Raw genomic sequence first — 27,640 nt, 5'->3', positions numbered from 1 at the left:
GGCCGCCCCTGCAGCCGGCCTGGCCGCGCCTGCGGTGACCTGTGCGCGGAGGCAGGCCTCACCGTTCAGGAATCCCCCAGCTCCCAAAGCCCCAAGCCCCCTGGCCAAGCAGGGAACCAGGGCGGGGACCCCCAGGGCCCATTGTGGGGGGCGGCCCAGGGAGGAGGGGCAGGCTGGGCTGAGAAGCTGGGAGTCGGGGAGGGGGCTGCCTGCCTGCCGCCTGCAGTTCTGCCAGGCCAGATAACAGCAGCAAGAGGGTGGGGAGTCCTGGAAGCTGGACATCGGAACCGCCGAGCAGGGAGGAGAAACCACAGGGCTGGCAGGCGGGGCAGGCTGTGAGGAAGTTATTTAAGAGCCAACCTTCTCGCCCTCGTCCCTTTGAGGAAGTGCCCTGAGAGCCGGCTGCCAGGGTGCAGGGGAACGCCGATCGCCAGGTAAGCACCCTTGGTCCAGCGCGGGCAGCCGCAGGGACAGGCTCTCAGCCAGGCCAGCGTCGCCCTAGGGTGCTGGGGGACGGAATTGGAGGCAGCCTCGAGGGTCCAGTTCTGCACCTCTTGGGGGGGCTTCCCCAGAGACTCCCCTGAACTTCCCTGCAGGTGCAGGTGCTGTTGCGAAGGAGGCAGCGGGAGTGGGGGCCACAGGAGTGCTCCCTTCCAGGGCAGGCCTCCTCCCAGCAGGGGAGCAAGCCTCTGCAGGGGGAGCTGGGGACGGGGGTCAGGTCGAGCATCTGCTGATGGGACCCAGATCCAAGCCTTACACCTGGCCCCAGACCCCCTGCAGAGCCTGCCTGCTCTCCCTGCTCCCCCCCACCAGGGTGCTCCTGCCCCCTCCTTGCCCTGCCAGGCCTGAGGCTGCTCTTTGCCTGGCGGGTATCCGAGGCCCCCAGGCCTCTGCATTTGGGGCTCGCTCTCCTAGTGGAGCAGGGCACAGCTCTGCCCTGTCCCCCCAGACCCCTCACCCCCACCCCAAGTGCTCCCACAGTCCTCCTGGCTGGTTCCCACAAAGACCGACTTTTCCCACCTCCCCATCCAGCTTCAACCCTCTCCCCTCCTGTCCTCCTGCTCAGCTCCCCAGAGACTAACTGCGTCTGCAGACACCTGTCACCCCGGCCACGTGCATCCCCACACCACCCACTCCTTCCGAGACCCCCGGGCGGCTCCCTTGCCCTCAGCTGTTGCTTTTGCTCAGCCTGTTTCCGGAACGCTCTGGTCTCATGTCCCCATAAGAGGGGCTCCCCGTTGGTGCCTCGCATTTGAAAGCAGCCAAAAAATCACCAGCAGCCCTCCTGGGCCATGCAGGCGACCGAGGCACGTGAGAGAAGGTCTCCTCGCCCGTTGGGGGTCTGCGGTGGCCGACCGTCCAGCGTGTGGCGTCGACAGCTCTGCTGCACACGCCGGGGGCGGCGGCTGGACAGGCAGAGCCAGGGCCACCGTGCCTGTTTAGCCCACGCGGCGTGCCTGTCCCCCCACCCCCGCCCCGAACCGGCTCCGCCCGCCCTGCTGTTCCCAGAGTCCTGGCCCCAGAGCAGCCCCTTCTCCCGGCTGACTTCTCCCGGGGCCCTCGTACCCCGACCCCACCCCCCACCTGCCCCCGGCAGCTCAGTGTCTGCTGCAAAACCCGAGCAGAGATTGGGGGCTCCCTCCCCGTGGTCGTCCGAGTGAGCCGGGCGGGAGGCACGGGGGCACGGTCCCGAGCGTCCAGGAAACCCACCCACCAGTTCTTGCCACGACCCCCCGGTGGGGCGAGAGGGGCAGCCTGCTCTCCGTCTTTCACGCTCTCCCCGCGGGGGACCCACAAGCCCCAGTCCTGGGGTGCTGCTCACGGTCCAGTTTACTTGCGGCCTCGGCTGGGGCTCTGTTTATATGAACCTTGCAGCGGGTGGCCCGGTGCGGGGGCACAGGGGGGTCTAGTTTCTTGCCTGAAATTCTTGTCTCGAGGTCACAGGGTCACCTTCCTTTTCCTCAGGGAGCCTGTGAGGCAAGCATGTCGGAAAACTCGGGGACCACCTATGGAGGCAGGAGGGCCGTGCCCCCGAACACCTCCAATGCAGCAGAGGACAGTCGCCCCACGGTGGAGTTGCTGGGGCTGGCGCCCCGGGGCTTCAACCCACAAGGTACTGGGGTCCTGGGGGCTTAAGGGGGTGCTGGGCCCCAGCGTGTTTCTCCACTGAGTTCCCACAAAGGAGGCCCCTGCACGTTTCTCAGGTTTTAGATAAAAGACCCTCAGCTGCCTGAGGGGCGAAGACCCCCGGGTCTGGATCCCAGCCGGTCAGGTCCTGCCACTTGGGGCCCTGCATCTCAGGGCCCCCCACCACCTCCAGCCATGCCCTGTGGTCCCAGCCACTCCGGGGGAGTCTCTCCCCACCGGCTCCTCGCCTTGGAAGGACGTTCTCGGCTGGAAGTTTCCACTTCCCAAATACTGTGGCTGCCTGGGTGGCTGGCTGGCACCTCCGTCCCTGCTCCCCGCCCTCCTCCCGCACGGCTGTGAGTTCCGAGCCGGGGAGGGTGCCAGGCCAAAGGGGCCAGGCCAACGGTAATGGAGATGGAAGCCGCGTCTGGAGTCACAGGGGCCGGTGGCTGCATCCCTGCTCCCCGGGGACCCCGAGCGGCGGTCAGCGCTGACTCCTCAGCCCCGTCAGCCGGCCAGGCCCGGGTGCTGGGGGCTGGTGACTCGGACGCGGCCCCTTGGGGACCCGCAGGGACGCCCAAGTCCCATCCCGGGTGGCAAGAGCCGCTTCCCTGGAGCACACAGGCGGGAGGCCCACTGGCAGCTGAGCTCGCTCTGGGGCTGTCCCCGGCTCTGGCACCCACTCGTAGGGTCTTGGCCCCCCGCCCCCACGCGGTCAATCCGCCTGTGGGGAGTAAGCGCCGGGCAGTGCGATCGGGCAATCCCAGCACTGCCAGGCCGGGACAGGCTGGCGTTAGCTGTAGGCCGGCGCGTCTGCCCCTCCTGAGGCCAGACCACCACCGTGGGGCTGGCTGGCGGCAGGGCCGGCGGCTCACCTTCAGCCCAGGACAGGAGCCTCGGCAAACTGGCCAGCAACTCCCAGACTGCCCAGCGCTCTCGAGCCCTCACCACTCGTGACAAAGACGTGCAGAGAAGAGGGTCCCTCGGACAGACGGGGCTGGGAAACTGGGCCACGCATGGAGGAAGGACGTGGGGCCCTCTCTCCACGCACCCCAACTCAGACGGATGTAAGACACAGTTATGAGACGTGATCGTGAAGCAGAGGACACTGGCCACACGCTGGGGGCGGCAGGTGGACAGACTCTGGGGCTCGACCCGCGGCAAGGGGATAAGAGCAAAGCACACATTTGGGGTGACCGGGAATCAGGGACACAGCTGAGCGCAGAGGACACGTAATCCATACTCTGAAATGCCCATGTTTGGGGCGAGGAAACAGGCCAGGGCAGGCAGGGACACCCACAGCTGCGAGGGGCCTTTCTGTTTGTTTTAAGAATCAAAAATAACCACCTGGCAGGAGCCAGGCCCTCAAGCAGGTGTCCCCGGCCGGTGTGCTGACCTCCCCACGGCCAAGAAGACACTGAGCTGGGGCCGGGGCTGGAAGCAGCGGGCAGGGGGAGCAGAGAGGGGACACAAGTGAGCCCCACAAAGGCAGCGGGGCGTACGCCAGCCCTCACCCCGGGGTCAGAGGGCCTGACTCCCCAGGCCAAGCCGTGTATGTGCCCTGAGCCTCAGTTTTCCCTCCAGCAGCTTGGAAGCAGTAGCACAGCTGCCCTGAGAAGCAGGGGTGCAGTGCCTGCGAGGTCCCCGTGCCTGGGACATCTCCCACAAATGCTCATTGACCTGGGACCTGCAACTGAGCTCCCGAGGCCGGGGCACCCCGAGCATCTGAGGTCTGAGTGCGGCGCCGCCAGCTTGGTATCCAGGAGCGTCGTTTATAAAAACCCGGCGTTGCTGTTTTCAGTTTTGGAGGCCGAGACAGGGAGCAGTTTGCAGCGAGTTTTTAAATCATTCACGGCTTGTTGGCAGCGGCGGGTCCACCCCCCGGGGACGCTCTGGGGACACGCATCACCGGCTGGCCGCGGGCACCGGTGGCTGACCGCAGCCGTGAGTAAGTGGCCGGGCAGTCAGTCACTCGAAGGCAGAGTGACTCATCACCCGAGTCATCCCGCGCTTGCCCAGATTTGTAAACAGGCGCCTCCGGCCTCACTGGGAGCGGAGGCGGAGGCCAGAGGCTCAGTGCAGGGCGGAAAGAAGGGAGCCGGCCCGCACGCCCCCTGAGCCAGGGCGACTGGCTCCTGGCCGTGCTCCATGTTTCAGATTTCCGCTTCATGGCACCGAAAGCAGCTCTTGGTGCTAAGCGTACCTACGTCACCCCCGAAGGCACCCCCAGCCCCAGCCCTGAGGAAAGAGGCTCCCTAGCGCCCTCTTCCTGCAGTCCACGCCGCAGCCACTAGGGGCCCCTAGAGACCCCGCACCCCATCTGGGCCAGCTCAGTGGCCGTCCTCACCGGGGTGTCCCTCAGCCGGCGCCCTTGCTCAGCCGGGAGGGCAGAGCAGCAGGGAGAGGAAGGGAGGGCAAAGCCAGCCTCTCCCTTTGGGGCAGCACCGCGGGGTCCGTGTATTAAGCGCCCGAGTCTGGGCAGGTGTTAGGCTGGTCATTCTCTCAGCCCGCGCCTGCTGCGGTATAGCCACACTGTGCGCCGTCGCCTTTCTGCCCCGGGTGGAGCGGGGCCGGTCGCCAGCTGCCCCGCGTGGCGCTGTGAGGATGCCGTGCGGCACATGCGTGGGTCCCCCCGTGCCAGGCACCGCCCCTCGGGTCAACCGCGGGTGGCTGGGGTTTCCCGAGGGGTGGGCTCGCACGCGTCCCCCCCACCAGCAGGACAGTGAGGAATGGAAACGTTTGTGGGAACAGGGGACACAGGCCTGGGATGGGGCCAGCCGGTCAGGGTGAGCTCGGAACGTCCTTGCGTGTTTTTAGGGATCCTGACTGTGCTCCCCTCCCAACTTTGAATTCAACTGTAACCCCCCAAAAAGTATGTGAAAATCGTCCCCGACTGTTTAGATTTGACCCTAACACTACGCTGCGCACCCAGGGGTGTCTCTGCGCATCCCGGCCTCCTGGCCGCGGGGTGATGTTCCGGGGGCCGCGTGGTCTCCTGGCTCCTCCGAGTTACTCGCAGCTGCTGATCGTTTGCGGGGTAATTAGAATCCCGAGCTGGCGGGTCGAAGGCCGTGAATGCAAATGGCGGGCGCAGTTAGTCTGCGTCTGTTAAAACCCCATGGAGGCGGAATCCAGTGTTTTTCAGACAGAGGAGGTGAGTGAAGGGGGAGGGTCTCGCCTGAAAGGCCTTGGAGACGTTGCCTCGCCTGCTGCGGAGAGGAGGGACTGGCAAGGGCTCCGGGGAGCACAGGACACGGCAGGAACCACGTTTCCTCCAAGCCGCTCTAATAGGGGAGGGGCGGGAGGCCTGGCTGAGCTTGGACCCCGAGGAGGAGCAGGCGGGAGGCGTTTCTGTCCCGGGGGAGGGCTGGTCCCAGCTCTGTCTCCCTAGCCCGCTCCGAGCAGCCCCTTCGCTGACAGGTCAGGACGCAGGACCCGGGGACAGCGACAGCGACAGGGCACGGGCGGTGAGGAAGTGCCCCCCTTGCTAATGGACACTTAAGATTGGGGGAATCCGAAAAAAAATAGGGCCGGCCCTTTCCCTGCTGTTGGACTGTCTCCGCAGTAAGCACCCCACTGCACCCCACTTCCGCCTGGACGGGCTTGAGGCCGGGCCTCTGGCAACAGCATTACCCAGACTGCCCAGAGACCGCGGCTCGCGGGGGAATTCCCGGGCGACGAACCTGCGCCTTTAACTGGCTTCCAGGCTCCCTCCCGACAGGTGTGCTCGTTCTCTGGAGACTATTTTTACAACTGAAGGAGAAAACAACCCACTTTCCCTGCTATTAGGGGAGGGCAGGAGGACACGGAGGCTGCTGCTGAGGGGGAGAAGACGCCTGAAGTGGTTTCTGATGTGTTTGGGGTCAGGCGGACTCCTGTTGGGAGACTGGGAGGTGCCCCCGGGCACAGCCAGGTTTCGGCTCTTTCTCAAACAACAAGCAAAGACAGGTGCTGAGCCCTGAGGGGTCCGTTTCGCCAGCACCTGGGCCTGGACGCAGAGCGGCCAACGCGTCTCCTGCTGCTGGCAAAGGGCCCTGGGCGGTGGGAGGCTTTTCTGCCTAAGCCCCGCCCTGCCCAGTGCATGGAGGAGGCAGCGGCCAGTGCTGCCCAGAGGGGCCTTCGCGACTCATGTGGGGGGATCTCATGAGATGAGCTGTCCCCCACCAACCCCGCAACAACGCCGATTTCCTGCGTTTTTCTTTCTTCCTGACGCTGTTCGCTTGTCGGGAAGACACCGTCGTGGAGAACGGACAGGTAACGGGGAAGGAACCTAAACCCACTGTGAGCCACGCGTGCTCCAGAGCCGAACGCTCACAGCCCAGTTTATCCGAAAGCCAGCTCCTCCGCGTGCTGCGCCAGCACAGCTTGTGAGCCGGCCCCTCGGGGTGTTCTCCTCGGGCCTAGCTTCCTGGGCTCCCTGGAAGCCCCGCTCCGGCTTGCCGGCCGCAGGCAGCGTAGACGACCACACAGACGTGGCGGTTTGTTCCCAGAGGAGGGAGCTCGTGTGGTCAAGTCGCCTTCCCGTCCCCACAGCACACCCAGCCCGAAACAACCGCTTTCAGAAGGGGCCTGTCTGCCGAGGGGCGCTCACGAGCCCCCGTGGCTGCTCTGTGGTGATGGGCCCTCCGCTGCAAGGCCATGAACCCGGCTCTCGGCCCCCCGGGTCACTCCCCGCCTGCGGGCCCAGACCAGGTTTTCATTTGAAGTGAGACTCGGGACAGTGAGATCCAGACACCAAAGAAGGGCGGAGACTCCCCGGCGTCACTGGATCCTCCTTCCCCTGCGTTAGGGGCTCCCTGGACCCCCCCCCCCCGGTGCCCGCCCCGCCAGCACCCTGAGCCCTCTTTGTCAGAGTGTTGAGTTCGCCGTCGCCATCCTCGGCTCACTCTCCGGCACCTCCCGCCGCGCCTCCCCCGCCGATGGGCCAGGCGGTGGCCCAGCCGCCATCTGTATTCGCGGCCTGCGGGCAGCGTCAGCTGCCGCGCGCACAGAATTCCTGGAGGTGGGAGCTGGGGGATAGTAGGGACATTGAGTAGGCGCGAAGGGGCTGAAGTTATCATAAGGCTTGGAACAATGACGGAACCCAGTAAGATGACCTGTCGTTGGAGTACATGTAAAGCCTGAAAGTGGAACTAGAGAGGAAAACCGCCACGGACGCAGGCGGGAGGGCACACGAGGGCGTGGCCGGCAGGGTTTGAATTGAGTTTTCTTCCGCTCTTGATAGAAACGGCATCTGAATGTATTTTTTAGGGTTTTTGCTTCACCAGTTGCTTAACGTACATCATCAGTAAGATGTGACATTCAAAACGCGAGCGGTATCTTAGTCTGCAATGATCAAAATGTGCCGCTTGTTGTGAAAGATCTAGTGGACCGAGCGTTTCTCGCTGGAAAGCCGCAGCCAGCGTAATGTGCTTGGTTCTAGAGCAAACACTGTGGGAGAGAAATGCGTGGAAGGGAAGTTCTGGACGCGATCTCTCAAAGAGGCAGTCGAAGAAGTGGAGACTGTCTTGCTCAGAGGAACCCTCAGAGCCGTTCCCTTTGCCCTAGAAAGTGCCAGATGCTGAGAACGGAGAGTCGCCTCTGTGTCCACAAGCCAGGATTGGGCGGCGAGGTTAGGAAAATGACAGGGAAGCAGATGTCAGCTCCTCTTCAGCGGAGTTTTTCCAATAATCAGAGTTGCTTAAAATGGACTGTTTGGGCCTCCCCAGTGGCGCAGCAGTTAAGCGCTGGGTTGCGAAGCTGCCCGCAGCCTCTGCAGCGCCGGTTCGATCCCCGGCTGCTCCCCGGCCACCAGAGGAGGGTCCCACATGGCGCGCAGACCTCTCCTGCCGCCCGCTGCTCCCCTCAGCAGTGTCCTTCGGTCCTTCTGCCTGCTCTGCTCCCCGCTCTGGCTCTGGTGAATCCTCTCACCCTCCCGCTTCTGACTGTACCTGGTGCTTGTGTAAATAAATAAATAAATCTTAAAAAAAAATAAAACTAAATGGACTGTTTGCCTTGGCGGGGGGGGCTCCCCGCTCAGCTGGCGGCCAGAAGCCCCTGGCCTTTCACGGGGAGACCCTCTGGGGGATGCCACCGGCGTCCACTACAGAGCTGATTGGGTCCGTGTCCACCCTTGAGGTGACTGACGTCATGCAAAATGACTCTGGGGCCTGAGACAGAGGCCCCAGAGCTGGTGACCGAGGTCCTACCAAAGGGACACTTTGGTTTCTTGGTTCTTTCTTAACTCCGGGACGACCCTAATGAGGCCGGAGAGCTTGGGAGACGGCAGGGCCTTAGTCTGACAGGTCTCTAGGGCTTGGCTGGTTTGGTTTTGTTGCTAAAGACTTGGCAGGCCCTGGTGACCCCAGAGGTGCTCCACAGTCAGGCGCAGGGACCCCAGCTCCATCACCCCATGAGACTCGGTGGCCTGAAACGGGACCCTGGGCGGGAAAAGCTTTTTCAAAAATCCCTGTGAAAAGCCGGCCTGGCCCTCGGCTGCGGGGTGGGGCCTCACGCCACCTCTCTTGCAGACTACCTCCACGTCACGGCCGTGCACCTGTTCAAGGAGAGCTGGGACAGCAACAAAATGGATCACCACACGGACAGGTACGACAGCGACAAGCTGATTGTCCGGCGGGGGCAGCCCTTCCACATCCAGATCGACTTCAACCGCCCGTATGAGCCCTCGAGGGACTTCTTCCGGGTGGAGTATGTCATCGGTGAGTGACAGCGCGGCGTGTCCAGGCCCCAGCTGGCATCCTGGGTGGTGGGGCCAGGGCAGGGGCCCAGGGGCGCTGCGTTCTGCCCTGGCCGTCCAGGGGTCGCTGGCCAGGCCTGGGGTGGCCTCTGTTCCAAACTGGTCTGCGTCATGCCAAGGTGATAACGTGCGCCCACCCCCGTGTGGAAGGGGAAGTGAGAACTGTTGATGGAAAACGCTGGGGTGGGTCGGGCATCCTGTGGCTGTGGTGTCAGCTCATATCTCTGCCCTTGTGGCCACTTGGGTCTCCCGTGCTGAGAGTATTTGCAAAGCATACAAGGGTTTTCAGAGTTTGGTCTGCTCCCATCCAGCCCACGGGTGGGCCATGAGAAAGGGGAGGTGGAGCAACGCAGGGCTTCCCTGGAGGCGCAGGGGTTAAGTGTCAGCACTGTCGAGCTATTGTCAGCCACTGCGGCCTGAGTCCCATCCCCGGCCAGGGAGCTACCCACAGGGCACAGCAGACCTCGTCTGTCTCCCCGCTGCTCCCCTCAGCCGTGGATTTCAGTGGATCCGCCTGTTCTGCTCCCCACTCTGTCTCTGGGGAGTCCTCTCACCCCCCCCCCACACACACCTCTAGCCTGAACCCCAGCTCTTGCATGCATAAATAATATAAATCTTTAAAAAAAAAAAAAAAAAAAAGAATGGCAATGCACATCAGCTTGGAAAGTTCTGGAAAGTCACACTGGATTTTGTTTGGTCCCATGTTTCGCATATTCATTCGATCATGGAGGACTTCTGGTAAATATGTCCCCAGGATTTAGAAGGATAGTACAAAAAAGCAACAATGGCTGACGCTCAGAGCCACCGTGTGGCCTACATATAAAAATTAAGGGGAAAAATCAGGCAGCCGGACCCAGATTCACGAAAATGTATATGATTGAAGTCAGCAGTTGTCTTAAGAAAAAGACTTTACACAAAAGTAGAAGAAATCGCAACGCTGCTGAAGGTTATCTGTCCAAAGCCAACAGCCAATCTGTCCAAAGAATCCTACGTGACGAAAAGTCCATTTTCATTCCAGCAGGAAACTACATAGAGCGCTGCCATCCCCGCCAAGAGCTCTGCGCTAGCAGCTTAGCAAATGCACAGTGTAGGAGAAATATTTACTGGAAACTCTGGAAAATAAGAAATGCGAGGACATGTTTGGCTAGTGCTCTGGTTGTAAGTATAGACGACCCAGCAGATCGCGGGAGCAGCAGAGTCCACTGAACTGTGTTGCCTGGACGGAAGGGACACACGGGCGAGCCCACAGTCTGCCTCTCCCCCGGCATTCAGGACCGGAACGCAGAAACAAGGAAGATAAACTCCCCATGTAAACGTGACGACAGCCAACATCATGATTGTTTTTAAGGCAGCCCTAGCACCGCGCACGTGCGTGCAGAGCGGGGAGAGCGGCTGCGACTCTTCCTCAGGCAAGCAAATGAAAGGCAAGCGCGTCCTTGGCTGTGTTTGTAAAAAGTCTTCCAAAATTAATATGTAAATTTCACGCATCCCCGTGAGAACCCACTGAGCGAAGATCTTCTTGTTTGACTTGCGGGAAGACACACGAAGGTTCATCTGAAAGAATCACTACCTGACAAGAAGCAGACACTGGAGCCAGGCCTCTGCAGGGAGGAAGAGGATCCCCTGTCGGAAGCCGCCGCTAGAACATCCTGGGAGGGCCCGGGGAGGCAGAGACCAGAGAACTTGGTCACCGATCCCATTCTAATCGGTGACATGAGATGACGTCAGCTAGTTTGGGGTGAGAAAATGGAGCAAGAAAAAATCGGCATTTTTGTTTATTGTTTCATCACCTCAGTGACACTGACACAACCAGTTTTCTTCCTTTTGGAATGTCAGCATCTGCCTGTGCACATTTGGCGTCCGTGACATATCCGTGGCGTCTCCCACAGATGCACAGACCTCTGGTCCGCACACCCAGACCCCACAGATGGCCGTACAGATGACCAAGATGTAGCTCCAGGACCCAGATGCCACTGAGAACCAAGGATGGTTCTGGAAAAACGTGCAAACATGCCTCAGAGAGGAAGGTTTCACCCAGAAACGCCAGGAATGTGTAAAACACGAACACCTGCTGCTGGCCGGGTGTGGACAGAAGCGCACATGGCTGGTGCGAGTGTCCGCTCTGTGGCCTTCCTGGCATGGCTTTGGCAGGAAGCCTCTCCTGGGTGTCTACACCCAAGATGCCCAGAATCCCCTTATAAAGACCAGCGTTATTTACCGCAGCGTTGTTTACACTGACAAAGAGACTGGAAGTAAGCATTTCTCAGCGTGACGGTAGAGTCGGCTCTTTTAGATTCACCGCGGATTCTGGTTTTTGTGAAATGAATTAGAAGTCAGCACTTGCAGCTCCTCCCATGTCCACCCGGGCGGGCAGACCGAGGCACAGCAGTCCGGGCGGGGCCCTTTGGCGGGGGCGGGGGGTGTCGCCCAAATAGCAGATGAGAGGAGCAGCCAGGGGGAATTTAGTGGCGGGGGGCGCGGTGCGAGCAGGGTGTGGGTGCACGTGGCGGGATGGGGAGCTACGGATGCAGGAGGGAGTCTGTTATGAATTAAAAATGATCAAATTAAGACAAAAAATAGACACTTCCTTAGGGGGAAAAAATGGCTCGGAAGGACCCGGGAGCGTGGCTTCCTGGCATTCACCGTGAAATCCGTGCCTGTGGGTGGGGGAGCTGGAGAGGGCAGAGGTGAAGGGGGGGAGGAAGGAGCCCCCCGGAGACGGGGGTCGGGGCCGAGCCCGGGGGCCCGCGGGCTGGTTACCCGCTGCAGGGCGGCAGGAGGAGGCTAAGTTACGGCCCCTGCGTGCTAGGCCCGAAATCACCAGGATTTAATTACATTTCGGGAGCTGACGACTGTTGTTAATATTTTTTAATAATGGGTACTTTGGTGAGAACGGAGTCCACAGACAATATTTTAACAGTATTTGAAGATCTGATGAGCGTTTATGTTAATCCTTCCCCCGAGTGCATCCATCTCTCCACAGCATGTTGCTCCCACACGCTTGTCCCTCATCGCCACGGGCGCTGGCCCTGGACACTCGTCCTGACGCTCTGCCCATGGACGCTGCCCGGGGCTCCCCCCACCGCCCCAGGCACGCGGGGACAGAGAGGGACGCCCCTGAGGGGCCTGACCGGGACCTGGGAAACACCAGGCTCGCGTGGGAAAGACTCCGAGCAGGCTGTCGGGGGAAGGACTCGGCATTGGGGAGCGGATGAACCGCCCTCAGCAAAGGTGGGGGGCTCGTGGGGGCCCGGGGGCCGTGCAGTTGCCCAGTCAGAGCCAGGTGTGGACTGTCCTTGGCTCCAGGGCGCCCCCAGGGAGGGGCCCTCTGGCAGCATTTAAAGGCCCCTCTTCACGAGAGACGGAGGCTAGTGTGGTGGCGAACGTGGGCGGGAGAAGCCTGGCAAAGCTGACTTTGAGATCAACCTGCAGAGCGGAGGTGGCCCCTCTGGCCGGGCCTTCCCGAGGGGCTGATGCGGGCCGGGCCTGCTCCCAGCCCCGGCCCCGGCCCCGCCGCCCACAGCTCCCTCTGGAGTGAGGGTGTGAATGAATTTGGGGGGGTGGGTGTGGATGCGGAAGGTGTCTAGGGTGCCACGGCCTTTTCTCTCCCCTCCCTGAGCCTGAGAAGCAGGCAGCAGAGCCGCGTTAATTATCGGCTTTGCTAACCTGAGCTGAGCTGTGCAGACCCGAGAACAGCTCGTGGTGTTAATTTGCTGTTGCTTTGACACGACCCGGGTTCTCTGAGTCTCCGTGGAGGGAGGGTCTCTGCACAGAAGACTCAGCTGGTCTCCTTACAGCCCCCCTTCAAGGCAGGGCCGTCCCCACCTCTGCGCCTTTCCTGGCATCTGCAGCCCCAGGAGCCGGGGCCTCCACACTCCTCTGGGCCTTCTGCTCCCAGGCTCCTGCCACCCAGGCTCCCTGCGTGGCCCCAGCAGGGGGCTGAGGGGGGTGCCAGGGTGGCCGCGACTCTCCTGTCCAGTGTGAGCTCCTGAGCAGCCTGGCCTGGGCACCGGCCCCGACATGAGCTCTGGAGGCCCCGGGCATTGAGGGCCAGGCCAGCCTGTGACGTGGCCTGCGGGAGGCCCCCAGAGCCAGCCGAGCTCCCGACCCCATGAGGGGCCTCCCACCTGCTGTCTGAGGGCCTTGGAGCCGCAGGAGCTGGCGTGGGGCGGGAAGCAGCACGTCCTCAGCACCAGCGGGGAGTTTGGGGCAGGAAGGAAATCTGAGACTTGCCAAGGCCTGGGTTCTAAGTCAGGTGCTGCTCCAGGCTCTGGACCCCTTGGCGGTCTGGGAGGGGCAGCTCCGCAGGTCCCTCGGCAGGCACAGAGGGTGGGGCTGTGAGGCCGGGAGTGCAGCAGGCGCTGGGGAGCATCTGGGTTGGGGCGCCAAGCAGCGTGGGGGGCCCCATCCCCAGGGGCTTTCCCTCTAGTTAAGATTCACGTTGAAACAAGCAGCAGCGAAGCCGGCTCTTCCCTCTGCAGTCAGAGGAGACCCTGCGGGCAGGACTGGGGTGCGGTCAGTGGGGCCCCTGCGCGTCCTCAGCAGGTGAACCGGCAGGGCTGGGGCAGGGCTTGGGGTCAGGCGGCCCCACTCGCTCACCACCAGCACGGAGGGGCCCGCTAACAGCCCCCTCCTCGCCCCAAAATAAGATGCCGATGCTTCTGCGCAGGCGGTCTGTGTGCTCAGCAGAGGGGACGGGCGCCTTCTATCCTCACAACAAACCTGGGAGCAGGAGGGAGGGCTGGGCCTCACCAACAGCATGGAGGCCCCGGGCACAGAGGTAGGGGCCGGGGTGCCCCATTCTCCTCAGCTAATCAGCACCTGCCTAACAGAAACTGGTGTCCCCAGAGGCCCCGCGAGGCCCCCACACCCTCAGACGCTGGCGTCGGGCGGCGCAGGGCTCACGGCGCGGGGAGGCACCGGGATGAAGGGACAAGTGGGCTCGTCACTCGTGGCTGCTGCCTCCGCTGGGGCACCGTGTCAGGACGGGGGCAGCTGGGCCGGGGTGGGGGGCTTGCTAATAAGATGACGGGGCCCAGCGCGGGTCTGAGTCTCCGCTGTGTAGGGAGCGCGGCCCCAGAGCCTCCCCTGGCCCTGCCTCCTCTGTCCTTTTTGCTTTCTCCCTCACTATCCCGGCCCGGCGGCCCTCCCAGCCCTTTCTCCTGGTTTCTCTCCCCCCCCCCGTGCCCCCCGGACACAGCCCCCTCCAGGGTGACTCTGGCCATCTACCCGCTAGCCGGGGGCAGCGATGTGTCCTCGATGCTGGCCGTGCTTCCTTGGCCTCAGGAAGCCAGGCAGGGCACTCTAAATGCAACGTCCAGACATGGCGTCCAGCTCAGCCGCGTGGCCAGTCCATCTGGCCGGCGTCGGGCGTCAGGGTTTTCGGGGCGCCCTCAGGCAGCTTCTTGCATGACCCGCCCGCCTGTCCTTGCCTGGGTAAGCACCGTCGTCACCTCTCCTGTCACGTCCCCGTCAGGGGTTTCTGGTGCGGACACCCCCCCTGCAGCCGGGTCATCACGGGGTGCAGGCACCCTCCGGGCTTCAAGGTGTCTGCTGAGGCTGACGCCGGGGGTGCGCACAGCCGTTGCGGAGCAGGCGTGTCCCCTGTCAGGGCCCCGTCTCAGGATGGGGCCGGCGTCCGAAGGGGGGCGCTGGGACTATCTCAAGCGGCCAGCACGGTCCACCCTGCGGAGGGAGGACGACCTCGAAGTCCCGAGAGCGTGTCGCTCAGGAGTCACCCTTGTTTCTAGTGAGAAAGGAATCCTGACCGAACCCCCGTGTCCCTGTTTTACTTGGGGCCACTCAGCTTGCAGGCTCTGAGCGGGGCTCGCCGGGCCGTGTCCGGCCTCAGGGTTAACCGCCGTGGACAGTCTCCGTCCTGAGGGGTGCGCTCCGCAGGCCTGGCTCCCTGCTTGTGGAGAGTTGTTCTCCCCCCGCCCGGTTCCCATTTCATCATGTCAGATTAAAACACAAGCCCGGAAAAACTATCTTTTATCAAAGATCAGAATCCCATTAGCATGATCAGATGCAATTAAGTCGCCATCCGTCTTCCAGAGCAGCTTAAAAGGGGCTCGATAAACCCCGCGGCTCCGGGGGCCGTGGGCGTCCAGAGAGGCTCAGCGATCCCTCCCCCTTGTTTACGCACCAGAGAGAGCTGCCTGCCGGGAGGGGGGGTATCAATAACCCGCCAGCTGCCTTCCTTAGGGGCGATCAGCTTTGCACACTTGAAATTGTGGAACCAAATTCACAAAATTAGGCCTTCGGGGGGATGGACGGCTCGATAATGAGGCGGGTTCTGCTAAAAGCAGGCTCCCCGCTCAGGTGCTCAGCCGCACGCAGGGCCACCACTTACCCTGTGCCCTGCGCCCCGCCTGTCTGGCCGGGGAGGGACAGCCGCTCCCTGAGCCAGGAGACGGCAGCCGGGCGACAGCAGCCGTGCTCCTCCCTGAACTCGGCCGTCTGCGTTGACACAAACCAGCGGGAAGGCCCTGACCCAAGGCAGAGAGTCCAGGGAGAGCTCCAGCCCCCCCACGCTCCTGCACAGATCAGGGTTGCGAGGGGGCCCTGACCCATCAGAGCCATGTCCTAAAAGGGGAGCATCGCAGGAGCTGGGCATGGAGGCTGGGCAGGGGGACTGAGTCAGGAGCCCAAGGGCCAGCCAGGGATCAGGTTCTGAGTCCCACGCTCCCCCCCGAGGGGTCAGTCCAGGCGGGACGCAGGCAGGAGAGAGGGTGGGCAGGGCGTCGCTCCCAGAGGCAGCCTCACCTCCACGTGATGGCGTCAGATGTGGGCCCCGGGGAGCCAGTTCCGACGAGGTCCAGAGGGTGGGTGCCCGGGACAAAATGAGCGATGTTTAAAGAAAGGGAACGAGAGAGCAGAGCCCCATCCCCGCCACGAGAGGACGGAGCAGTGTCCACCTGCAGGCCAGGGGGCCCCTCAGCCAGGCAGATCCGCCAGGCCCACGCCCGGCCCCCACTCCGGAGCCGTGAGCCGTGGCGTTGTCAGTCAACGCCACCCCCCCCCCTCCCCGGGCAGTTCTGTGGAGTGTGTCACCCGGGAGAGACCCGCAGACAGCGGGGGGAGGCCGCCCCGGGCACCCGCTGTGAGCTCCCACGGAGGGGCGAGCTTTCCCTTTGGCTCAGATCAAAGGACGAAGCGAGTTCAAGTCCCGTCGCCTTGACTTGGAAATCGCAAAGGCAAGATGTCTTTCCCTGAGACCCCAGAACTCACACCTGAAGGGAGACGCCACGCCTGATGCTGCGCCTGATGCCCACACGCGATGATGCCCACACCTCCGAGCGCGTGGCTCTCCCTGCCGTGAGTCGGCCAGAAAGCTGGGCGTGGAGTAGATGAGCCTTCCGTCTCCTGGAGCAGCTAATTTCCCAAAAAGAGCCGAGACCAGTGTTCCCACGACTGCGCCGAGGGAGCTGCGGCCTCAGAGGCCGCCGGCGGCATCTCCCGGCCACACCGGCTCGGCGACGTGTCCGCGAGCGGCAGAGGGAGCCGCGCCGTCCCCGTGACCGCATCCCGCTGTCTCCATCTCTTCTGACTTCGTGTTTGTGAAACAAATTGCTTTAAACACGCCAGAGACCCTGGAGTGGAGTGCTGGCCAAATTTTAAAAATAAAGATGATTCATGAAGCCAGCGCTTGTGTTTATAACCGTCGGGAGAAGATCTCGAGAAAATCCCAGAGACCTGAATATCTAGGGCACTGGCTCCTCTTCGGAAGCGAGAGAGGAACCTCTCTGTGCTGCCTGCCCTGGACCCCGGGGCGCGGTCAGCCCAGCCCGCCGGTCTCCATCGGGCCCCGTCGTGCCTTGCCGACAGCTGCAGCCGGCGCTTGCTTCGGCCTGGCCCCGCCGGCCCCGGTCCCCAAGGGCTCAGCTCCACGTTGGCACCGCCCCTGCCAGGGAGCCCAGGTTCTCAGAGCTGGCGCCCTGGCTTGGGTGTTGCCTAATTCAGGGGGCCCAGATGGCACCTCTTCTGCGCAGACTTTTGAAGAGCTGACAGTCGCGTCCAGGAGAGTGAAACTCAGTGGCTCGCCTTAAAAAACAAACACGTTTGCCGGTTTTAACAGAGATGACAAGGACGCAGGTGACGTCCAGCTGGAGACACGGGAGGTGGGGGCGGAGAGGGTCCCGGTGCAGGTTGGCTGCCCCGTGGAGTTGGGGGCCCCCTCCCCGTGCAAGGACGTGCTTACCAGCCTGGGGCCTCCGCGCCCCACACTTCAGGATTGTGTGGCAGGACCCCAGGTTGGCCCGGTCAGCTACGATCTCCGCCTCTCGCGGCTCTCCTCCCTGCAGCACTGCGGTGGGGCTGGCGCGTCCCAGTTTCCGGTCATGTCTGGGTCTTTCCGGTGAGCAGCTCCTACCCAGGGGTCCCTCCAGGCTGACCTCGTGAGAACAAAAGATGCCCCCAGAGCTCCGGTCACTAAGGGGTCGGCAAGGGTTAGAGCTGGGTCAGGAGTGGGGGTGAGGACCAAAGACGTGTGCTCTTTCTGCGAAGTCCCAGTGTCGTTCGTCTTCAGAAACCTGAAGACCTGCATGGTTGGCAGTGAAAGGAAGGCGGGGGGAGACTCAGACGTACGGGATAACGGCACGGGCAGCGCGTGCCCTTCCCACGGTGTGCTCTTAGGATGATGCCAGCAAAGCTTTATTTTTAATTCTGAAACCAGCCCTGCAGGAATGTGCGAGGACGATACACGGAGCTCTCTCCCCCGCCCCATCTGTCCGCCAATGTCCCGTCATAGTCAACGCCGCCCCAGAGGCCTCCTGTCAGTGACCATCACCATCAGGAGTCCCGCGATGGGTCACGGTCATGGACGCCTCTTGCTGCCTAGAACGCTTGCGTGTTGAGTCTCGCTCTGCCCACAATGGGCCTGTTCTCGGGCATTACAAATTCTTGGGGTGCTTGCTGCTGCGTGTTGCGTTCATCTACAGGAGCAGAGTCCTGCCCTCCCAGATCTCCTGGCTCTCTCCGACCCATCTCCCGTGACTCGTCCCCGTTCCCTCGACTGCAGACTCATCGACCTCCTGGATCAAGCCAGGCGCCGCTTCCTCGGGACCTTTGCCGAGCACCCGTGCTGCAGTGCCCTTCTCCCAAAGCTTGCTCACGTGACGTAAAATTCTGGTAGACCAGACACCTTCAAGAGACTCTAACTCCAGTCACCAAATACTTACTGAGCACCTGCTGTGCTCCACGTGTCCTGCAAGCTGCTGGGTGTTCACAGAGAATGAAAACTCAGCTCCTGTCCTCAAGAAGATTCCCTTTCCTTCCCCAGTTTGCTGGAGCCACAGACGCAGCCTCGCTGGGGAGCTTGGTCCCTTTGGGGAACATCTGGAAAATACAGACACACAGGCAGAGGGTGAGCCAGGGAGGGCAGGTCCTGAGGCCTCAATGAAGTGACTTGCTTTCAAGCACCTGGGTGTCTGCTCGGTCGCTGTCATCCAAGCTTCCTGGGCCCTGTGTGGTGTTTTCCTTCCCAGTGTTGTGTTTTGATGTAGTGGTTGGTGGCCTGGTGTGTCTAGAACTCAATCAGGGGCTTGTTTCCCCCCGGCCCCACCCATCCCCACTCCATCCTAAGCCTGCTTATTCAGACGAGGCCGCCTCCCCCTCAGAGGCTCGGCTCAGCCCCCCGGGGCACCCCATGTATCACCCTGTCACGGAAGCACTTCCAGGCCTGTTTGGAAGTAGATTGATTATTTTGAACATGAAAGGTGCGTCTTGGGGAAAACAAATGAATCAAATGGAAAAATGAATTAGCGTCATGAAATTTCCCTTCCTGCATGGAGACATGATCTATTCCTGAGCTCCTGGGGGATGATGCTCTTATAAAAATTCACTATGAGAGAAAGTCTGCAGTTAGGAAGTCCGGGTCCAGCGCGAAGCACGGCTCTGTACGCCTGGGACACGCCCTGTGCAGGAAAGTGCTTGGAGCTGGAGGTTTTGTTTCCGGAGATGGAAGCTGTAGTGGATGGCGTCCGCGGCCAGCGGAGACAGGTGTGGTGGGCTCCGCTCCGTGGATACTACTCGGCTATAAAAAAATGATCTAGTGCCTTTTGGGACAAAATGGACGGCTCTTGAGGTGGTTTGGTGAAGTGAAATAAGCCAGAAAGTGACAGTTACCAGAGGGTAAAGCTGGTTATAAATAACCAAAGAAAACAAAGTGGCGGAACAAGTGATTCCTGGGCTCTGGGATTAACACGGTTACAGAGGCAGTGGTGGGGTGGGGGTGGCCTGCAGCTTTGCGGGAGGAGGGGGCGGCGTATTCACATGCGGGGTGACCTTGTACTCCCCAAATGACGCAGCAGCCGTGGAAGCTCGTGGCAAATCAGTGAAGGGGGAAAATAAAGCACAAATAAAGATCCTGTGTATTCTGAACTCGAGCTGGTGTTTGGCAGGAAGGGCTGCCCCGGGCAGCTGCAATGGGGGAGTTAGGGCCCGCGTGGCCGAGGTGGCCTGGCCGGCATCCCCTCTGCAGAGTGCCCAGTGCCCAACGAGGGAAGGGCAGCCGTGAGCCAGCACAAAGGGGGCGCTCGCAAGAACGAGGCAGGTGGAGAAGCCTTGTCACCCACGAGCCTTGCAGGAGGGTTTCTCTGGGCTTATCGGAGGCTGAGCCCCAGGGATCCCCACGACCACCCCGACCCTGGCCCACCTCGGCAGGAAACCATTGTTCAGGCTTTATTGGATTTACAAGGACACTCATTCTGAGGGGTGATTAGTGGATTCCCCCATGCACAGCAAGGGGCTGGGGTTCTAATCTTTTTCCCTGACTTACTCTGTGTAAATTATTATTTTCATTAAGATTAAGCACTTTGCAGAATTGCACAGCAGTGACTGATGCAGGGAGCCAGACTGCTCTGGCCTTGGCAGCATGCCTGGTGGAGAATCCATGCAGACCTCGCGCGAGGGCCAGCGCGGGAGCGCCGCTCTCCTGCAGCAGCCTCTGCGGCTCCACATAAAACACTGGAGAGTGAATTCGGTTTGCCCTTGGTGCTTCTCTGCTTATAAACAAAATAATTTGGAGACTTACTCGTCTGATTTATATTCTTCTTCTAGTCGAGAAGAATTCGGTGTCTGAGTCACTTTGGGGGGGTCTGGCCCAGGTGGAGGTGTGTTTATTCTGCGATCCTGTAAACTCAACCGTTGCTCAGGCGAGGACGAGCTCCAGGAGGCGGGCCTGCTGCGGACGGCAAAAGCTGTCGTTTTTTTGGGAATCGCTGGGAAGATGTCGTTTTGAGGGTCGCACCAGGAAATAAGAATTTGGTTGCAAATGGCCACAATGACGAGAAGTAAAAACGAACGCTGAGAGAGTGTGCGCGCACACACGTGCGCACACACGTGCACGTGTATAGAGTGTAATAAACCCGAGGGTGCTCTGGTGTTTAACCTTCTACTGAAATAAGTTAAAAACGTGTCGTGCATGAAAAGTAACTGCAAAGCAGCTGGCGTGTATCGGTCTCTTGCACCCGGAGGTAAGAGCATCACCTTCGTTTCATGATAAAATAAAAGGGGAGGAACTGAGATGTGTAAAGGTCAAATAATTTGCCAGAGATTATGGGGCAGTCCCTTTGGGAGCCGGGATTCCTGCCCAGACAGCAGCCTGAGATCACAGATGAGACGGAATAACCAGGTTGGGGCTGAGGACTGTGGTTCTCTGCAAACAGCCGCTAGACGTGACCCCGGAGCACTGACATCGTGGCGGGTCCCGAAACGGCATTTGGGATGAGGAAGCACCATTTGCCTCAGTCCCTGAGCACAGCTTAAGTGACCTCCCGAGCTTCTTGCAGGACAGCCCTTCAGGGGGTGACAACCTCCCACGCCCTCTTCACTCTGCTTTGCTTTGGGGCCTCGGCCTAGTGTCTCGACATCTCCACGCGGGTGCTGACCGACCAAGGCCCAGCCCTCCCGCTCTGTGTCTACACGATGGACCCGTGCCTCGAAGAGGTTAACTCCTCAGAGGAGAAAGCAAACGTTGCCCAAAAATGAACAATGAAGTAAAATATAGAGAAATAAATAAAACAAACAACCCCGTCCCACAGCTGGCTAGTGGCAGAAAGAACCCCAAGCCCCACCTCACGATCCCCAGTCTTAGAACAGGTTAGTTCCCCATCGGCTCCCAGGTGGCGGAGGGGGAGCAGAGTGGCTTCTGGAACCTTCCCAACGCCGTGTCTCCTGCTCCTTCCCCAGGCCGCTACCCGCAGCAGTCCAAGGGCACCTACATCCCGGTGCACGTGGTCCCCGAGCTGCGGAAGGGCCAGTGGGGGGCCAAGGTGGTGCTGAGAGACGACCGCTCGGTGCGCCTGGCCGTCCAGCCTTCCCCGGAGTGCATCGTGGGCAAGTTCCGCATGTACGTGGCCGTGTGGACCCCCTACGGCATCCTCCGCACCACGCGGAACCCCGAGACGGACACCTACATCCTCTTCAACCCCTGGTGTGAAGGTAGGCGCGGCCCCGGGTTCTCGTAAAGCACCTGACCGAGAGACCTCTCGTGCGTTGCTTGTTGGCGGCATCGCAGAACCGTTCTCCAAAGCCCGTCCATCGCGCGGTGTCTCAGGGTCCCAGGAGAGACGGGAGAGGGACTTGTCCTCCATGTCCTGCCCCGGGGGAGCTCAGGGGGGTCAGCACAGCAGACAGCCGAGGCTGGACCCTCCGTCCATTGAGCAGCTGCGTCTTGAGGTGTGCCCTGTGCGAGCCTCTGCTCTGCCAGCAGAAGGGGCTTCTGAGCACGCCCTTCTGAAAGTCAGACGCGACTTTAAAATTTCGGCCTTTGAAGTTTTGACCCTGGAGCAGTCTGCAAGGAGGGGCACGTCTTATTCCCACCCATCCATTATCTCAGTGAGCCAGCGACATTTCAGTTGGACCGTGTGAGTCTTTCTTTCGCTCTGGGAATTTTTTCCCCTCATTTCGTTGACTATGTTCTTTCTTTTATTTTTCTGCAATATAGTAAAATGCCTTTTAGATATTTGTTGCTCTTTCTAGATATCTTCTATACATCTCCTATACTTTCCTGTTTTTATATTTTTATTGCAACAGTCCTTAATTTTCCTGGAGATGCTGATACATTTTTTTTCTCTTGCTCCCTACCCCGAATATTATGAATTTTGTAGTCACTTCAAGGAATCTGCAGTGACAGAAGTATATGAGTCCATCAGCTATTTTCACCAAATTACCTCCAGATTTTTTAAACACATATCTTATTAATTATATTTACTTTATATATCATTTTGTGCTTCATATTTAAGTTTTCACTTGCTGGCTTTGCAGTTCTAGTATCATTAAATCCTTTCCCCCAAAATGTATGTGAATAACTATATACTATTCTTTGTGGATGAATAAGTTATTTAGGACAGTTCCTATCTTTTCCCAGGTTTTCATTAATATAAACACTGTAATGAACAAATTCTGTGCGTACACATTGCTGCAACTATTTCCATGGGCACGCTAAATCCAGCACTCGGGGTCAAAGACCATGAACATTATCAAGGCTAATGGTACAATTGCCAGGTGGCTTTTGAAAATATTCTTGTGGGGCCTCCCGGGTGGCCTAGGGGTCAGTCTCAGTGCTGTCACCACCATGGCCTCAGTTCAGTGCTCCTCCCCCACCCCAGGTTGCTGACCCACAGGCGCAGCAGACCTCTCCTGCCTCCCTGCTGCTCCCCTCAGCACTGGATCTCAGTGGATCCGCCTGTTCTGCTCCCCAGTATGTCTCTGGGGAATCCTCTCACCCCAGCACCTCTGGCCTGAACCCCAGTTCTCCTAGGCAAAAATAAATAAATCTTAAACAAACAAATAAATACATTCTTGCAATTATTCTATTCCTCACACATTAGCTGGTGTTGAATATTATAAGTTTAAGTACGTAAATAAATTTACATATCCATATTCCTTTTAACCCTTTGATTTCCTGGGTGACTACTTAAATTGTTTTCACGTATTTATTTTCTGATCATATTTCTTCTGTGACTAATTTTCCCTTTGCTGAGTTTTTTTTTTAAGATTTATTTACTTATGCATACAAGAGCTGGGGCACAGGCCAGAGATGCAGGGAGTGAGAGGATCCACCAGAGACAGAGTGGGGAGCAGAGCAGTCAGATCCACTGAAACACACTGCTGAGGGGAGCAGCGGGCGAGACAGGAGAGGTCTGCTGCGCCCTGTGGGTAGCTCCCTGGCCGGGGATCGAACTCACGCTGCAGAAGCTGTGAATTGCTTCATAGTGCGGTGCTTAACCCCTTGTGCCACCAGGGAGGCCCTGCTGAGTTTTATTTTACATAATTTACGGTCTCCTTATCAATATATTAGAGTTCTTGACAAGTAAGGAAAATTTACTAACATTTGCCATTGTTGCAAATATTTCTCTGGTTTTCTCTATAATCTTTAAATTTTATTACATCTGATCCAGTTTTATATTATATGAAATAAAATGCCTTGGTCATTTCCTTTTAAATTTTTCTATTATTTTTGTTCAGATAAAACTTTCTCATCTAGACACCAAACAAATATATTCACCTTTATTTTATTCTAGATTTTATAGGCTTTCCTTTTTTAAATTCAGATTTAGAATTAACAAAATTAACTTTCAGTTTATTCGGTTGTATGGCAAATTTACTTTTCCCAAACAGCCAATTTTCTCAGCCGGATGTAATGAACACTCAGCCGTCCCACTGATTTATGGCATTTTCTTTACCGTAAAGTAATTTCTCAGATGTATGTGCATTTCAGTGACATCTATTTCTAGGCTATTTTGACCTATTCATCTATCTTTAAATTAAATGTTTTGAAATATAAAAGCGTTAGAACACAATCTAATGCCTCACATCTTTTAAGGTACACAAGCAAGTCCACAAAACAGCTCGCATTACAAGGAAAGCAAGTTGTAAAACGTCCCTAAGTGACCTGTCTGGGGCAGGTGGTCTTGACCCCATGGGCCAGGACATCATCACAATCTCACTCCCGCAGTTAGACGCCATCATAAAGCAAGAAAACAAGCAACCCCCACCCCGACCTTTCCGGGGGGCTCGCAGCATCCCCGAGGCATGTGTGCATGCAAATACTCCTGCATTGTTTAATTTTAAAATCAAGGTATTATTTTCCATGTTCTTACTGAGCAATATGGACCTCAGCCTCAGCTGTCACCCCTTAATGCGTCACCTCTGCTTGGCCCCCCTGAAGCCAAGCTGTCCTTTTATTTGGGGCCCGGGGGTCCAGATGGAGATGTAGGTGAGACCTTGGCATTGGGCCCGGTGCCAGCAGGACCAGCGGTTTGGAGCTTCAATGCTCCCACCTGCCGGGGCTGCGAGGAGGCTTGGCACCTGCATCTGGAGCTCCAGCTCTTTCTGGAAAGATGAAGCAGCTTTAGGGAGGAATGAGCTATTGATACACATACTCGGATGAATCTCAAAACGATTAGCCTGAGTGAAGGAAACTAGATACACCCCCCCTCCAAAAAAAAGCACATACTGCAGTATTTTATAGAAAATGTAAATTAATTTACGTGACAGAGCAGATGAACAGTTCCCCAACTGGGGGGGTCAGGGAATGGAGAGGGGGTTACAAAAGGGCACAAGGAAACCTGGGGTGACAGGAGTGTTTGTTGTCGAGATTGTAAAACTGCGCGTGTTCGTGTGTGTTACTGGGCATTAGTGCGTCCACATACAAGGGTGTGTGTGCTGCGATGCTGTGTGTCTGGCTGCGTGGAGTCAGCAAGTGACGGGTAGCGGCAGGTGACAGGTGGCGAGCAGGGGGCAGAATCCCAGAGAACAGCCTCAGGCCGCGAGGCCAGGGTTCCCAGGGGCTGGCAAGGTCCCGGGACTCATTCCCAAACCTCTTTCTACTCGGCCAGTTTGCTGTGGATGCTACTGGGGTGGAAATTTTTTCTTGGTGGCACTAGCGGCCTGTGCCCCACCACAGCCTGGTCCTGAAGCCCCGACACGCCGGACCCCGACTCTGAGATGTGTCATGTCATTGTGCTGCTCGGGGCGCAAAGAGCAAGAACTCGCCAGCCCTCAGCACGCGAGCATCGTCCACACCCGCTGGCCACTGACTGGACCAGTCCTCCCACTAGCCACTGACCGGTCCTCCCGCTGCTCCTCACACGGGGACCGAACTCGCTTCTGCGACACAAACATTTCTCCCCATTTAGTGGCTTAAACTGAAGTGTAGGGACAAACACGCCGCGAGACCTGAGCAGGGCGGCCGGTGACGCCCCTGTCTCCCCCAGAGGACGCCGTGTACCTGGACAACAACGCGGAGCGGGAGGAGTACGTGCTCAATGACATCGGCGTCATCTTCTATGGCGACGCCAGTGACATCAAGGCCAGGAGCTGGAGCTACGGTCAGGTGAGCTTCCCGCGCGTGTCTGTCCCAGACGCGGACCCCAGGGATGGTCAGTGTCCCGGGGCTCCCCGTGTCCACCGTGGGTCTCAGACAGCGAGGTGGGGAGCCAGGGCAGCAGGTCATCACGTCCCTTGTCAGCTGAAGCCACGCAGGGGTGAGGTGGCCGGGCCGAGGCCCTCAGATGACCTGGCGTGAGGGAGACGAGGCCCGCAGGACAGTGGACGAGCTGGTCAAGCTGGCGGGGGCTGGAGTTTCCTGGGTCTTCTCAGGACAGGAGCTTGGTAGGGTGCAAAGGGCACTGGGGAGGGCGGGTCCGTGGGGTGTCCTGGTGGGGGGCGCTCAGGGACAGTTTCCACAGAATCCAGTCTCCCCAGCTGGGACGACACCGACTCAGCTTCAGCCACCGTCCTGCCTCCACCGGGCTCTCCCGGCGTCCCCAGCCCTGCCCCAGCCTGGCCCTGGCCGTCCCTGCTGCGTCTCGTCGCCCCAGCCCTGACAGGCACGCGCCCGAGCTCCCCGCGCATCTGTCCCCTCGCGCCCCCCGGGCCTGGTCCCGGCCGCCTGGCGACAGCTGTTTCCGAGTGTCACGCACGGCCTTTGCCGATGGCCTTGGCCACAGGTCCCCAATTCCTAACCTCTGGGTGTGACTCGGAGTCTTCCCAAGGGGCCACAGGGAGGACATGACAAGGGCACGTGAGGGCAGCAGGGAGGACTTGGAAAGGCCCCCAGGGTGCTCCCAGGCCAGCAGCCTCGGCGGGGCCCCTTGAGTCCCAACCCTCCCTTTCCGCCTTCACCCCGACGGCCAGCCGCGCCCGGAGCTGGCCGAGAGAAAAGCCCCCCGTCCTCCACCTCCTGAGCTCTGTCACGCCGCACACAGCGGAGGGGGCGGCCAGCAAGCCGGACCCCAGGTCTTTGTGTTCCCAAGAGCCGGCACCTTGGCCAAGGTGTCCACCCATCGCCCCACAGCGCCCACCCCCAGCCCCACAGCATCCACCCACAGCCCCGGGCCCATAGGAGGGTGTTCTGGGGACTCAGTGGCCTTAACAAAGAGCCCAGAGCTGTCCGTGCCTGCGAGCAGCCTCTGTCCCAGGCGCACGCGAGCAGGGCCAGCGTGTGGTGCCGGACTCTCCGGGGCGGGAGACGCCGCAGAGGTGAATCCTCCCGTTTCCACTTTATTACTATCTTGCTTTGTTCTTTTTTTAGAACATTCTGCTGTTGAGTCCTTCTGGGGAAGTTGAGCTGCCGGCCAGTGTGTTCCTTGTTATGTAATCTCCTTTTCTAGGTCTTTCTGCCTCTCTGACCCTGGAGTCCAGCTGGTCTCGGGGCAGGGGGAGCCTTAGGAACGGGCCCCGTGAGCTCCCCGACAGCGGCCATGCTGGGGTCTCCGACGTGGGTCTGCCTTGGGGCTCCCGTGGGCCCTGGGAGATCACTGGCCGCGGGCCCTGAGTTGGTGTTGGCAGGGTCTGAACCCATGAGCACAGCGTTCTGAGGGCTTCGAGCGGCTCCTGGCCCCAAGTGCACGGCTCCCTGGCACTGGCTTGCTTCTGTGGTCTTTCTCGTCCTGCTGGACAATAACAGACCACGTCTGCTTCCTGCCACTTCCGCGGCTCCGGCTACAGTCGCGAGGGTGGCCGTCCAGGCATCCACCTTCTAAGCTCTGTGGCTTCATTTTCTTTCCGGCAGAGGTTACGGTGCTCGCAGGACGCACATTAAGTGGTTTCTCGATGTTTCTCCCGACAGTTCGAGGACGGCATCCTGGATGCGTGTCTGTACTTGATGGACAGAGCAAACATGGACCTTTCTGGCCGGGGCAACGCCGTCAAGGTCAGCCGCGTGGGGTCGGCCATGGTAAGTGTCCCTGCCGAAGGCTCCGCCAGCCACGCACCCCCAGGCCGCTGCCTGCTCACTAAGCGCGTGCGACACGGCGGCTTATGCTCATTTTATTTGTAAGAATCCCCTGAACTTGTCAGGTGCTGTAAAACAAAGCTCCCCCCTCAGTAGCGTATGTTTCGCCGGCTTCCGACAAATGGTGATGAATGAGGTGATGCCGCGGACCACTAGCTCTTAGTCTCTCCCCGAGGGCGTGACTGTGGCCCATCAGTCACCCAGGAACACAGATGACAGCCAGGTAGCTTTGTCACCCGTCGCAGGGCAGGGAGGGGGCGCCCAGCACCCCCAAGCCTGCCTGCGCTACATGGGTTCTGCCATCCCCCCATCAAGACAAACACACTCGAGTGCGTGAGACCTCCAGTAACAAGACCTTTCAGCCGGCCAGCGTGCCGCAGAGAGAAGAGCAAGAACAGAGTTAAAATAGTTTCCCGTGATGCCCCCGAGTCACCATCCCCTTGCGGGTCAGTGTCCAGACGAACAGGTCGGCTCAGAGCAGGCCTGAGGCCCGAGACCTGCCCGAGTCTAAGGCATCTTCTAGGGGGGACCCGCAG

At 59.6% G+C, this 27,640-nt stretch overlaps 1 protein-coding gene across 1 annotated transcript in view; it reads left to right on the top strand.

The window, feature by feature from the left end:
• The first annotated feature begins 394 nt into the window (after window positions 1-394).
• F13A1 (coagulation factor XIII A chain) overlaps window positions 395-27,640 on the top strand; it is a 64,403-nt gene continuing 37,157 nt past the window's right edge. Inside the window, exons 1-6 of the mRNA XM_037518819.1 lie at window positions 395-434; window positions 1,966-2,113; window positions 8,637-8,825; window positions 21,053-21,304; window positions 25,084-25,202; window positions 26,940-27,047. Of these exons, the coding sequence (XP_037374716.1) occupies window positions 1,984-2,113; window positions 8,637-8,825; window positions 21,053-21,304; window positions 25,084-25,202; window positions 26,940-27,047 (798 nt within the window). The 5' untranslated portion in view covers window positions 395-434; window positions 1,966-1,983. The remainder of the gene's footprint in view (window positions 435-1,965; window positions 2,114-8,636; window positions 8,826-21,052; window positions 21,305-25,083; window positions 25,203-26,939; window positions 27,048-27,640) is intronic.

This window comes from Talpa occidentalis, unplaced genomic scaffold, assembly GCF_014898055.3.
Source record: "Talpa occidentalis isolate TD23 unplaced genomic scaffold, MPIMG_talOcc4v2.1 talOcc4.2, whole genome shotgun sequence".
NCBI classification, from domain to species: domain Eukaryota; kingdom Metazoa; phylum Chordata; class Mammalia; order Eulipotyphla; family Talpidae; genus Talpa; species Talpa occidentalis.
The sequence above is the reverse complement of the archived record's forward strand: the minus strand, read 5'-3'. Positions and strand labels throughout refer to the sequence as shown.